This window comes from Peromyscus californicus, unplaced genomic scaffold, assembly GCF_007827085.1.
Source record: "Peromyscus californicus insignis strain IS unplaced genomic scaffold, ASM782708v3 Scaffold_1__1_contigs__length_55948999, whole genome shotgun sequence".
Taxonomy (NCBI): Eukaryota; Metazoa; Chordata; class Mammalia; order Rodentia; family Cricetidae; genus Peromyscus; species Peromyscus californicus.
Window position 1 is genome coordinate 52,524,051 of NW_026294492.1, and position 12,781 is coordinate 52,536,831.

General features: G+C 40.2%; 1 protein-coding gene across 11 annotated transcripts in view; it reads left to right on the forward strand.

The window, feature by feature from the left end:
• Positions 1 to 12,781, forward strand: part of LOC128115864 (zinc finger protein 431-like) — a 101,402-nt gene that overhangs the window by 16,878 nt on the left and 71,743 nt on the right. For 5 of the 11 annotated variants that reach the window (XR_008220304.1, XR_008220302.1, XM_052746992.1 and 2 more), the window contains exons 2-3: positions 7,237 to 7,363; positions 7,567 to 7,627. The exons of 5 other annotated variants lie outside the window; for them this stretch is intronic. Coding sequence is in view for 3 of the 6 variants with exons in the window: in XM_052746992.1 (XP_052602952.1) it covers positions 7,237 to 7,363; positions 7,567 to 7,627 (188 nt within the window). In the remaining 3 variants the exon portion in view is untranslated. Of the gene's footprint in view, positions 1 to 7,236; positions 7,364 to 7,566; positions 9,911 to 12,781 lie in introns of those variants that run through there. One more of the 11 variants, XR_008220308.1, reaches the window with a different exon arrangement.

Consider the following 12,781-nt stretch of genomic DNA (forward strand, 5'->3'; position numbering starts at 1 on the left):
GTGGTTGAACCCTGACGCTGCACTCATACCAAATGAAATGTAAGACTCAGGAGGAGGTAGAGGGACAGGGATTTGAAAGTCTTGGGTACCCAATGAAACCTAACTTTAATGGGTCTGTAGTCCAGAGACAGTCCATTTGGCAGCATCTTTGGCTTCTACTTTCTGGACCTCAGTGTGGTAGGTAAATGGTGTAATGCGAGCTATCTTCACAGCCATGGGAATGAAGATAATTACCTTTTTGGGTCCTTTCTGGGTTAGTTCCACTGTTCCTTTGGCTACTCACTTGACCCCAACAGTATCATTGAACTGGAACAAGGGCAACTTGCGGTGTACTCAGAGGTCAGCTGGGTCTCTAAGATAATCCAATGAACAGCCATTATGGAGGACTGGATGCCTGTAGTGACTTGAGAAACTAGTGGTTAGAGTTCAGCAGACTGTTTGTTTTCTAGGCCTTGGAAACAGTTGGGAAGGTTTTTACAAACATCATCTCTGAGGGGGGCTAAATCCCTCCCTGTATGGATTGCTGCTGGCAGAAACAAAGAACAGGAAGAAGGCCGCCCATTCTTTGGTAGAGTCTAATGAGAGTTTTGTTAAAGTGGTTTTTTTTTTTTTTTTTTAAATGTCTTTTTTATCCTTTTTACCTGGCCAGAACTCTGAGGTCTGTATTCACAATGGAGTTTTCATTCTATATCTAAAGCTTTAGCTCTTAGTTGAGAAATTTGATGATGAAAGCCAGGCCATTGTTAGACCTCCTTGCTTGGGGTAGGCCAAATCAGGGGACCCCTTCCTGAAGGAGCTGTTTTAGGTATTATCTGAGTAGTTTTAGTCTGGGTCGGGAACACTTTTACTGATCCAGAGATGGTATCTATAAAAACTAGCAAGTACTTTTAACTTCCCCAAGCAGAGTGGATCTTGGTGAAGTCAGTTTTCCCAGAGATCTTGGGGTCTTGTTCTGTCATTTGGATGCTTTCCTGGGTAGGGGCTCTCTGTTTTAGATTCACTTGAGCACAAACCTGTCATCTGCCTGAGACATCCCTTGCTAGGCTGTATAGCATGAGTCTTAAAGAGTCTTATTAATAAGATCAAACCTGAGGCCGGTTATTGGGGTGAATGCTGGAAGATCAGAGAAGCCGAACAAACCACAGCCACCTCACCTTGCCAATTCCGCAGCTGATCCTGTTTCCTCAGACTGGAAGCCTCTAAGCTGAGCTGTGCTGCTCAAAGCCTAAAAGCTTAACCAGTCAAATGCTTCTAGTTTCTGGACTTCACACTTTATATACCTTTCTGCTTTCTGTCATCACTCCCTGGGATTAAAGGCTCACTTTCTGGGATTAAAGGCATGAGTCACCATGCTTGACTATTTCCAGTGTAGCCTTGAACTCACAGAGATCCATGCCTCCAGAAGGGTAGGATTAAAGGTGTGAGTGCCACCATTTTCTAGCCTCTGTATCTAGTGGCTGTTCCGTTCTCTGACTCCAGATAAGTTTATTAGGGTGCACAATATTTTGGGTAACATAATACCACCACACTAGGCTATCCAAATATGCCCTGGTCTGAGCACCTTAGGAAGTTTTGTAGACTCCAGATAAGTATCCTGGTGAAGAGTAATTACCAACAGCTCAATCAGTTGTTTTGGGGAGAATGGTCCTTCCCTCTGGTGTCCATCATTCTATGGTTTTGAGCTGCCCATTTTTTTTTTTAACCATGGCGTCTCAGGCAGTAAAGGGTCATGGTATGTCATCAGAATATCAACAGACCCCACTGGTTTGGTGGGCAGCCAGATCAGAAGCCTAGCAGTGGGAGATAGCAATTTGTAGGGGAAGCCAAATAGCCTATAGGAGGGCCAAGATTTTTTAATATGCTTTTTCCCAGCAGTGAAAAGCCCTCTTTCTCTGTAGATCCTACTGTTGACATGCCCGGCAGTAAAAGCATAGTGACTGTGTATATGGTAGAGGACTTTCCTTTTTTCTACCTGAGAGCCTGGGTCAGATCAATCAGTTCTGCTCTCTGGTCTAAGGTACCTGTTGTGAGTCCTTATTGTTTCAGTTACTGGAGCTGTTGCAGCTCCCACATACCTGGTTTCATTTTTCATCACCTGAGGAGGAGCCCCTGTGTCAACACGCAAGAGTATAGACAAATTGATGATGGTAGGTGACTCAAATTAGAGTTTTGGGTGGGCCAGGAGTAGGACCTGGTACTGGATCACACAGGCATTACACAGCCAGTGTATTGGTGCTCCTCATAGGAGGCATCATCCATGTTGTGTGCTGTGTGTATAAGATCTTGACTGAGAGTCAACTTGTTTTTGTTTCCATTCATTGCACTAGCATTAGCTACCATTGCTCTTAGAAAGGTGGGCCAACCTGTGGATACAAGGTTCAATCCTTTGTGCATGTATGTCACAGTTCATTTCCATGGCCCCAAAGTTTGGGTTAAAACCCCTTTTGTCTTGTTTCATGGAGAAGCAGATGAAAAGGTTTGGAGACATCTGGAAATTCTATGGCTGGAGTAAGGCAAAACTTTTTAAAGCCTTAAATTCCTTTTGTTTACTCTCAGTCCAGATTAGAGACGCAGTGCCTCCCTTGGTGCTGGTAGATAGAGGCTTTGCAATTTCTACCAACTGGTAATCCAGAGGTAGCAATATCCAGCTACTCCTAGGAACTCTTGAACCTGTTTCTTAGTCTTTGGAATTGGTGTCTGAAGGATGGAAGCAATCCTCTGATGCAGGCTCCTTTTGCCTTCCTTCAGCTGTTAGTGAATTAGGTAGGTTTCTACAAAGTTGGGCTTTCTTAGCCAACATTTTGTAGTCCGAGGTCTGTAACTCTTGCAGCAGTCCCTCGGTGGCCCTTTTATAATCTGCTTTCCCAGGAAAGCTCTAAAGGAAGGTCAGGAACTCTGCATTTAGTGTCTTTAACTCCTAGGGCAACCTTGTCCAGGGATATTGCACACTGTAACCTCTCCCTGAGTCCGTCCATTTAAAAGCAAAGAAGGGGTGACTCATCTCTGTACCAGTGTGAGACCGAAGAATTCATCTTTGATGTCCAAGACAGTGTATACCTGTTTCTCTGGAAGAACCAGACTCCTGGGAATTAGAGGTCCCAGGTTTCTTTATATGCAGGAGAAGCATATTCCATTGTGACTGACAGGGCACCAGGATGCTTGTCTCTTCAATCTAGGCAATATGGACTACAATTTCCCCTTTTGTTTCCACGGTCATGGGTAATGTTTATCTTTTGATTGTAGACAGAACTTTCAGCTAGGAGATATTCTTCTGATAGAGGGGAAGATACCAAACTTTTGCTTTGTGTCTCATTATCAAAGAATGTGATGATGGCTTTCAGTTCATGCAAAAGTTCCTGTCCTGATTGCTTTTTTTGTTCTTAAACCAGGTTTTGCACTACCTACAGCAACTTGGACCTGCTTATACCTCTAAATTTCTTTATGCTTTTATAACATTTTTCAAATACCCTGACTGGCTGAGTGACAAAGGAAATCTTTTTAGCAGCTGTCTTTAATCTTTCTAAAAAGTACACTGTGAAATTGCTTAAAGTCTCCTTGGTCAGTTTTAGAGAGAAGGGAATATCTGTTCTTTCCAGGCTGCATTGCCTGGCAGCAATTCCCTTGCCCAGCCCAGGAGCAGCGTTTTTACTTTTTTCAGAGAGATTGATTTGTTTTACAGATCATTGGTGAAAAAGAGATATAAGTTATGAAAGAGGCAGTAGTGGAACTTTCTCTTTTCATTTTGGTTCAGCCCAGGAGGAGTTTTCTCTTTCCCCTGGAACTACTTAGAGCAGCACAAAGTGGAGGGAATGCTCACCTAGGGAAACTATTTCCCCCCACCCTGTGTGCATTTCAATTACATGGTAGAGGGCTTGGGGCTTGCAGTAGAGGCCCAACCCCTCCCCATCTGGACCTAGGGACCAACATTGAATGTGAGCAGGAGTCAAACAACAAAATGAGCAAGTGCTTCTAGAGTGGGACAGGTGGAGAGGTTCATTTTCTTTTATGGGTGCCTTGGCAGAGCCAAAAGGATTTGAGTCCCCCGCAGGAAAGAGTGTACTTCTTCAACCTGCTGGAAGAGAGTTTCACACCAGAGAAAGCTTCTGGTCAATACAGTGAAACAAAACTTATGGAAACACATAGAAAGACATGTAGAGACACACACAGAGAGAGACAGACATTCATTAAAAACAACCAGGGTGGCCCTCACATATTCATACAACTGAACAGACAAAGGGATCCATTGTTTCTGGGGTGGATCAGCATGCATATCTGGCCTCTTCTTTGTGTCTAAACAGAAGGCACCTCAGTAAGACTTAACCTTCAAAGGTGACAGAACAGGGGAGTTTCTAATTTGTTTCCTTTTGTGGTGGAGGTGGCAGACCCCTCTGAAGCATTAGGCAGTACTTGATCAAAGGGAGCCCTGGTGTGGTTTAAATAGAAATGACCCCCATAGACTCATGCTTGACTTATAAGGAGTGGCACTATTAGGAGGCTGGCCTTGTTGGAGTAGATGTGGCCTTGTTGGAGGAAGTGAATGACTGTGGAGGTGGGCTTTGAGATCTGTGTGTCTTTGTCTTCTGCACCTGCTTCTCCAGCCCCATGTCCATGCATGTCACCATGCTTCTTACCATGACAATAATGGACTAAACCTCTGAATTGTAAGCCAGCCTCAATCAAATGTTTACCTTTATAAGAATTGCTGTGGTCATGATGTCTCTTCACAACAGTACAATCCCAGCTTAGACACCTGAGTACCTAGATTATCTCAGGTTGCACACTCCTAGTAGTCCCCTGACCATTGCACTCCCCCCCTCTCCAAGAGGCTCAGAGACCTCTCAGTCTTCTGAGGGTCTTGTTTCTGGGAACTCAGTGGGATCTCCAAATGTTGTGAGTATTCACCAGGGAAGACTGCTTGGCCATGGGTTTAAGCCAATAGAATGTCTATTAGCTGGTCTGTACTCACTGAGTGTTTAGGATATCAGTGTAGCCCCATGCCTCTTTCAGGATGAACTTTTAAGCACAAAAAAATACCATGTTTGGGGTTTACATGCTTAAGTTAACATGAACAGTTAGCCAGAAGTAGAACTACAGAAGCTCCCTGGGCTAAGACTAGCTAAGACATTCTCGATTGTCTTGCTTCTACCTCCCATTTGGTGAGATCAGGGCTGTCAGGTCTCCATGCCCAGCTGTAAAGGGCTTTTCAATAAAGGCTTGATTTTAGTGAGACCTATTCTGCAGGCTGTACTCTTTAGCCTAATTCTCAGTATTTTATTTTTAGAATCATACATAATTATATAGGGATGTGATGGATGTAACTTGAGAATCAAGGACTGTTTTGAACCTATGAACTCTTGCTTGTGGACAGTAAATTCTGGTTTTCTTTAGATACAAGCCATTGCTGGGGTATTCTAAATGTCTTCTTACTCCAAGATAACCATGTGTATGTCTTCTGCTGGTAACCAAAGCTACTCTGTATGTAGTTTCTAGGGGCTGGAAAGATGGCTCAGTGCTAAGTGTGCATATGGGCCTTGCAGAAGACAGAGTTCAGTTCCCACACCCAATTTGCCATTTCTTTTGACTATGAATGAAATATTCCAGGTTTGTGTCATTTCATAACTCTAGTAACTTGTATCCCAAACGCTTTACTCTTCTTTGTCCTGGAATATTCTTGTGTGATTATTTTTGTGTTCTTCCTTCTTAAGTCGTGGTGTCAAACTTCCTATGTCCCCAATAATGCCCTTGAACTTCTGATCCTTCTACCTCCACCACTCAAGTGTTGTGATTATAGCCATCCCAATCCTTGCCTCCTTTATGTAACAGAAATTGAACTCAGGGCTTAATGCATGCTAGACAGGTATGCTATCAATTAAGCTGAATCCTCACCCTTTTTATTCTTTTTCATTTTAATTGGATTTTTAATTATAATTTTGTTACATATGAATGCTTTGCCCACTTACATGCCTGTGTACAATGTATATGCCTGGTGCCAATGGAGATCAGAAGAAAGTCAGATCCCCTAGAACTGGAATTACAGGTGGTTGTGAGTAACCATATGGGTGATGGGAACCAAAACTAGGTACTTTGAGTATTGAGTGCTGGTAACCACTGCTCATCTCTTTGGCCCCATGTGGTTTGATTCTAATCCTGCACAGGGGGTTGTGAGTGACTATCAGTTCTCTGCCTAGCATTTACTGAAGTCAGCATTGGATTCTTGTGACCTGATAATAGGAATAGTTGTGTGCCTCCAGTGAGTGCTGGGAATAGATCTAGAACCTCTTTAAAAGCAAAAGATGATCTTATCTGTTGGTTCATCTTTATATATTCCATCATTTTTGTTATTGTAGTTTGTTGTTTTATTGCTTTAGTAGTAGTTTTGAGAATGCTTTGATCAGTCAGTTATTTACTTATTTATTTACTCATTCATTCATTCATTCATTCATTCATTTGGTTTTTTTGAGACAGAGTTTCTCTGTGTAGTTTTGGTGCCTGTCCTGAATCTTGCTCTGTAGACCAGACTGGCCTCGAACTCACAGATATCCACCTGACTCTGCCCCCTGAGTGCTAGGATTAAAGGCATGTACCACCACTACCCAGCAGTCAGTAATTTATTAAAAATTCCTTCCTTCCTAGGAATTACTAGCCTTATAACTTACAAGGGGTCAATCCAGTTTGTAATACACGAGTACAGAATTGGAGTGAATGTTTAATACAATGGAGGAATTTTGAGGGAGCCCTTAAGTGCTTTCTTTTTTGTTGTTGTTGTTTCAGACAGAGTCTCACATTAGTCTAACTTTAGCTGTCCTGGTAATCTCTACATAGACCAGGCTAGCCTGGAATAATAGTTTCAACTGTCTCTGCCTCCTGGCATTTGGGGTTAAAGGTGTGCACCACCACACCCATATTGTCTACCCTTTTTTGAAGTTAACAATTTGGATAAAATTTTGCTGATGTATTCTAAATAGTGTTAAACTGTTTGCATGTTTCTCTGTATATATTACTAGGCATTTCTTCTGCAATGCCATATTCTATTCAGCGGGCATAGAAATGGAAGGCATCATTCTCCTCTTCTGTTTCCTTATACAATGAGTTGGTGACTGCATTTGAAATTCTATGACCCATGTTGTAGAATATATGGAGCACAAAGCATTATGTAAATATATTCTCAATGAAGTGTACATTTGCAGTGCAGACAGTCTCAACATTTCTATTATGTACATATATGGGATACTTTAGGAAGTGGTGACCTATGAGGATGTACATGTGAACTTCATTCATGAAGAGTGGGCTTTGCTGGATCCTTCCCAGAAGAGTCTCTACAAAAATGTGATGCTGGAAACCTACTGGAACCTCTCTGCTGTAGGTAAGAATGTGAGCTTTCTGTCACTTTTTAACTTAAGGAGATAAGACTTTCTTGGATACTTGTGGTTGTGATTTTTGCATGTGAAAGAGGTAGAATTTGGTGAATAAATCAGGCATTGTTCAAAGGATCAAGAAAGATAGTAATTTCACTTGTGCCTAATTTCCAGTAATATATCACATACATTTTCTGGTACTGTATTTTAGGGTACAAATGGGAAGACCACAATATTGAAGAACATTGTCAAAGTTTTAGAAGACATGGAAGGTAATTTTCATGTGCAAGCTGATACATATGTACCTCCGAAGAAATGTTAATGTATCCTGACGTTTTAATGAAAATCAACAATGCAGATAAGCTCAGCTTTGTGATGATTATTAAATTCTCACAACACTTGTGCTCCAGTGTCAAGTAGCTGATCATTGTTTGCAAAGCATTCCTTTAAGGACAAGACAAGGAAACAATGCCACAACAGATGTCACAATTTTAATCATAGCCATATCAGGGGCATGCTGTAGAACAGTCTATCTACTTACTTTCATACCATTCAATTATCATAAAAGGTATTCACATTGATAAGTGGATTAGTGAATGTCCAAGACCTTTTATAAACAAATCTTCCATATCAAAACTAGTATTCCTCATATACTTTTAATGAGTAACTTACCATAGTTTAGTGAGAAGAGCAGTTTCTGAGAGACAAGAAATTTATCATTGTGTAGAAACCTGAATCTCTATACCACATCTGTAAGAGACATAAAACATTAGACTATGTAAATGCAATGTGAAAACCTTTTCTTGATTATTTTCCCTTTAATTAGGTATATCATCTGCCCCTATAGATTCAAGCCATGTGAGCATAAGGGACATGGAAATAAACATTGTTCTTCTGTCTCTCTAAGAACAATTAAAAGATATGTAGTAGTCCCCACTATGAGCAGAAATGATGACTGTGATACAAGTTTACAAGTAATTGGCATGCCAACTTCAGTGGAAATGCACCAACAAACTTACATTGCAGAAAAACCTTATGAATACAAAAAATATGGAAATTTATCTGTACTAAATCCCTTTGCACTTGTAGCATGACTCACATGATAAGAAATTGTTATGAATGCAGTCAGTGTGGTAAAACTGTGAGTTCTTCCAGTTCTCTTCAAAGACATGAAAAAATACATATGGGAAGAGGAAGTAGTAAATGTGAACTATCTACTAAAGACTTCAGCTGTTACGGATATCTTCAAACACACAAAACAGCCAATAATGAGGAGGATCTCTATGAATGTCATCAATGTGATAAAGCCTTTATATCTGATTCCTCTTTAGAAGTACAGCAAATAACTCATTTGGAAGTAAAACCCTGGGAATATGATCAAAGTGATAACACCTTTGTCACAGTCTTCATCAAGTACATAGAATTCATGGTAGAGAGAAAAGGTATGAATATCATCAATGTGGTAGAGCCTTTGTATGTCTGCCTTATCTTCACATACATACAACAAGTCATACTGGAGAGAAACCCTATGGATGTAGTCAATGTGGTAATGACTTTGCACAGAAGAATCTTCTCAGTCACGAAAGAAGTCATTGGGGAGAGAAAACCTATGAATGTTATAAAGCCTTCGCTAATAAAAGTCATCTCAGTCATGAAAGAACACATACTGGAGAGAAACCATATGAATGTAATCTGTGTGGTAAAGGCTTTGCATGGAAGACTAATCTTCTCAGTCACAAAAGAAGGCATAGTAGAGAGAAACTCTATGAATGTAATCAGTGTGGCAATGCCTTTGCAGAGAACAATCTTCACAGTAATGAGAGAAGTCATAGAGGAGAGAAATCCTATGAATGTAATCAATGTGGAAAAGCCTTTGCATGTAAAAGCCATTTTCTCAGTTATGAAAGAAGTCATACTGGAGTGAAACCCTATAAATGTAATCAATGTGGTAAAGCCTTTGCATGTAATAGTCATCTTCACAGTCATGAAAGAAGTCATAGAGGAAAGAAACACTATGAATGTAATCAATATGGAAAAGCCTTTGCATATAAAAGTAGTCTACTCTGTCATGAAGGAATTCATACTGGAGTAAAACCCTGTAATGTAATCAATGTAGTAAAGCTTTTGCATGTAGTAGTCCTCTTCACATGCATGAAAGAAGTCATATGGAGTGAAACCCTATGAGTGTAATCGATGTGATAAAGCCTTTGCAGATAAGTGTCATATTCACAGGCATGAAAGAAGTCATACTAGAGAGAAATCCTACGAATGTGGTCAATGTGGTAAAATGTTTGCACATTACAGTAACATTTAAAATCATGGAAAATTTCACAGTGGTAGAATTCCCCATGAACCTAATAAATGAGGTATAGCCTTGCAGTCCACATACATTTTTCCCACTGAGCTATCTCACCAGTGCTTGAGTAAGATTCATAGAGACAAGCCATTGTTAAAATATTGTCTCCTTTTCAAGTTGTAAACATTGTGTTTCAAGAAGGCAGGAACACAGGATAATTTGAATAATAAAGCCTATTTGCAAATGAAAATGATACTTATTCTGTTGTCTTAGTTTGGGTTTTCATTGCTCTGAAGAGTCACCATGACCATGGCAACTCTTATAAAGAAAACATTCAGTTGGTATGACTTGCTTATAGTTTCAGAGCTTCAGTCCATTATCGTTATGACAGGGAGAATGGTGGCGTGTAGTCAGACGAGGTGCTGGAGTTGAGAGTGCTACACCTTGCAGGCATCGGGAAGCCAACAGACACTCAGCAGTATCCTGAGCATAGGAAACCTATGCTCAAAGGCCACCCCCACAGTGAAACACTTCCTCCAATAAAGCCACACCTAATAGTGGCACTCCCTATGAGATTATGGGGGCCAGTTATATTCAAACTACCAAAGTTGTTAGCTGTTGTTTTTTGGATCATGTTACTTTATTACGGGCTAAATACTTGTTCTTAACATATTCTCAGAAACAAATGGCAGAGAATTTTATCAGTGGGTAAATGTGTTTCCTGCTAAGCCTGATGACCTGGTATTTTGTTTCAGAATGGCTGTAGGTATATAGAGTGGTCCTTTCTCAAAAAATCAAAAAAGAAAAACCGGAAATATGGATGCATTGCCACAAGACCCAGGTTCAATTCTTATCATCCACATAGAAGCTCACAACTGTTTGTAATTCCTTTTTCAGGAGATATGACAGCCTCATTAGCTATATGTGCATGCAAAACAACTTTTCATATAAAGTAAAAATTAATAACTTAAAAAGTATATATCCTTTGCAGAGAACAATCTTCACAGTAATGAAAAAAGTCATACAGGAGAGAAGCCCTATGAATGTAATCAATATGGGAAAGTATTTACACAGAAAAGTAATCTTCACAGTCATGAAAGAAGTCATAGAGGAAAGAAACACTATGAATGTAATCAATATGGAAAAGCCTTTGCATATAAAAGTAGTCTACTCTGTCATGAAGGAATTCATACTGGAGTGAAACCCTGTAATGTAATCAATGTAATAAAGCTTCAATGTAGTAAAGCTTTTGCATGTAGTAGTCCTCTTCACATGCATGAAAGAAATCATACTGGTGAGAAACTATGGCTGTGATCAGTATGGTGAAGCCTTTGCACAGAAAAGTCATCTTCACAAGCATGAAAAAAGTCATCCTGGAGAGAAACCCTGTGAATGTAATCAATGTGATAAAGCCTTTGCAGATAAGCTATCCACTTCTGCTCTGTTCTCCTAAGTGAATGTACTAAGAGAGGTGTCCATTTCTTCTCAGCTCCAGCCCAAGATGTTACTTCTTCTGGGACACTCTGCTAAAGGGGAATCCCTTGCAGAAATGTAGCAATTTCCTCCGGTTCTGGTGAAAAGTTGTTACTTTTTCTGCTCAACCCTCCTAAGGGAAAGTCTTGGCAAAGGTCTCTGCCCAAACTCCTTAAAGTCTCAACAAAACAGCAGCTAGAGGAAGAAATCTGAAATGTGTCATTTATAAATATATCAGATCTATACGTTTTGATATCATTGATGAACAGTTCATCAAAAGGATCTGGAATTGTATCAATTCATTTATAAAGTAGAAGCCCAATTATTAGGAATCTAGAGGTAAATAACAGCCTGTAATCAGACTGTCAGCTAGGAGTGCCTTTGTCCTGCAGCAGCCTGGTTATATGGTGTGATCAAGCGATCCATGATCCATAAGGCAAGTCAGCATCCTGTGGAAATATGCAAGCATATCTTATGGCCGTGGGAGATGGCAAGCCAGGCTATAAAGTTCCCATAGACTCCAAGATTTTCATTTAATTTTTTAAGGTCTTGTAACAGCCTATAGCCTGATATTTTCTGAACAACAAATATTTGGGTGACTCAAGGACTGGTGGGGGGCTTTACATATCCTATTTTTGGGTTTTTCCTCCACCAGACAGGTAGCAACTACAATTCTCTCAACATTTAAAAGCAATTGGTTAATGGGGTCAGCAGTGGACAGTGGCCCCTAGGATAAATTTTGATACCCTAGGCCAATTGTCATTTTTAATTTCTGGAATAATGGGCTCAATTTTGCTTTGGGCTTGTTTACCCGAGTTCTTTTAAGTTTAAAATCCATCTAGTTGATTGGGTATGTGTGAGTAGGTAGATCTAATGTCTTTCTGGGTGACCTAAAACTTGTTATATGTTCCAGGATGACATTTTACTTCCAATCCTCTTGCTCCTCTGTGTCAATTGCCAATATTGTAGGCATGCACAATAATATCTATTTTATGTAGTGCTAGGAATTAAACCCAATGTTTCTTGCATGCTACAAAATCAGTCTACCAAATGAGCTACAACTTCAGCCCCTGAAACATACTTTATCTACATATACTTCAGACACTGCATATGATCTCCCTCATATCATCAGTTCTCTTGGCACAAGCTGTCTATAATTTAATCCACTTCTGACACTACCTGTAAAATATTAGATTTCACAAAGTAAAGTGTTCAGAACCAGAAGAGCCCACACTTGGGATGTCCATTGTCCTTCTGACCAACCAGGTATAAACCAACTGTGAGTTTTGGTGACCTTCTCCTACTGCATAACTTTTAGGACAGCTCTTGGTGTTTATGTTAGCAGTGGTGAAGCCTGCCTTCACTAGGGAATCACTTTATTTACACTTTCAGGTTTTGGAGGCCCTACATTCTTCATAAAGATGTCTTTCCTTTTCTCAATACAAAAGTCTACACTTTACAAAAAACCGTCAAATCTGGACTTGAAGCTCTTTATGTGGAGTTTTGGCTTGGCATTGTACTAAGTTTGTGATTTGTGCTCTGTGTAGCATACACTAGGTGAACAGCTGTAATGACAACACTTGGGAGCCTGAGACAAGTGGAGAGCAAATACAGGCCAACATGGACTACAGTAATACAACTTGTCTTCAAGTAAAAC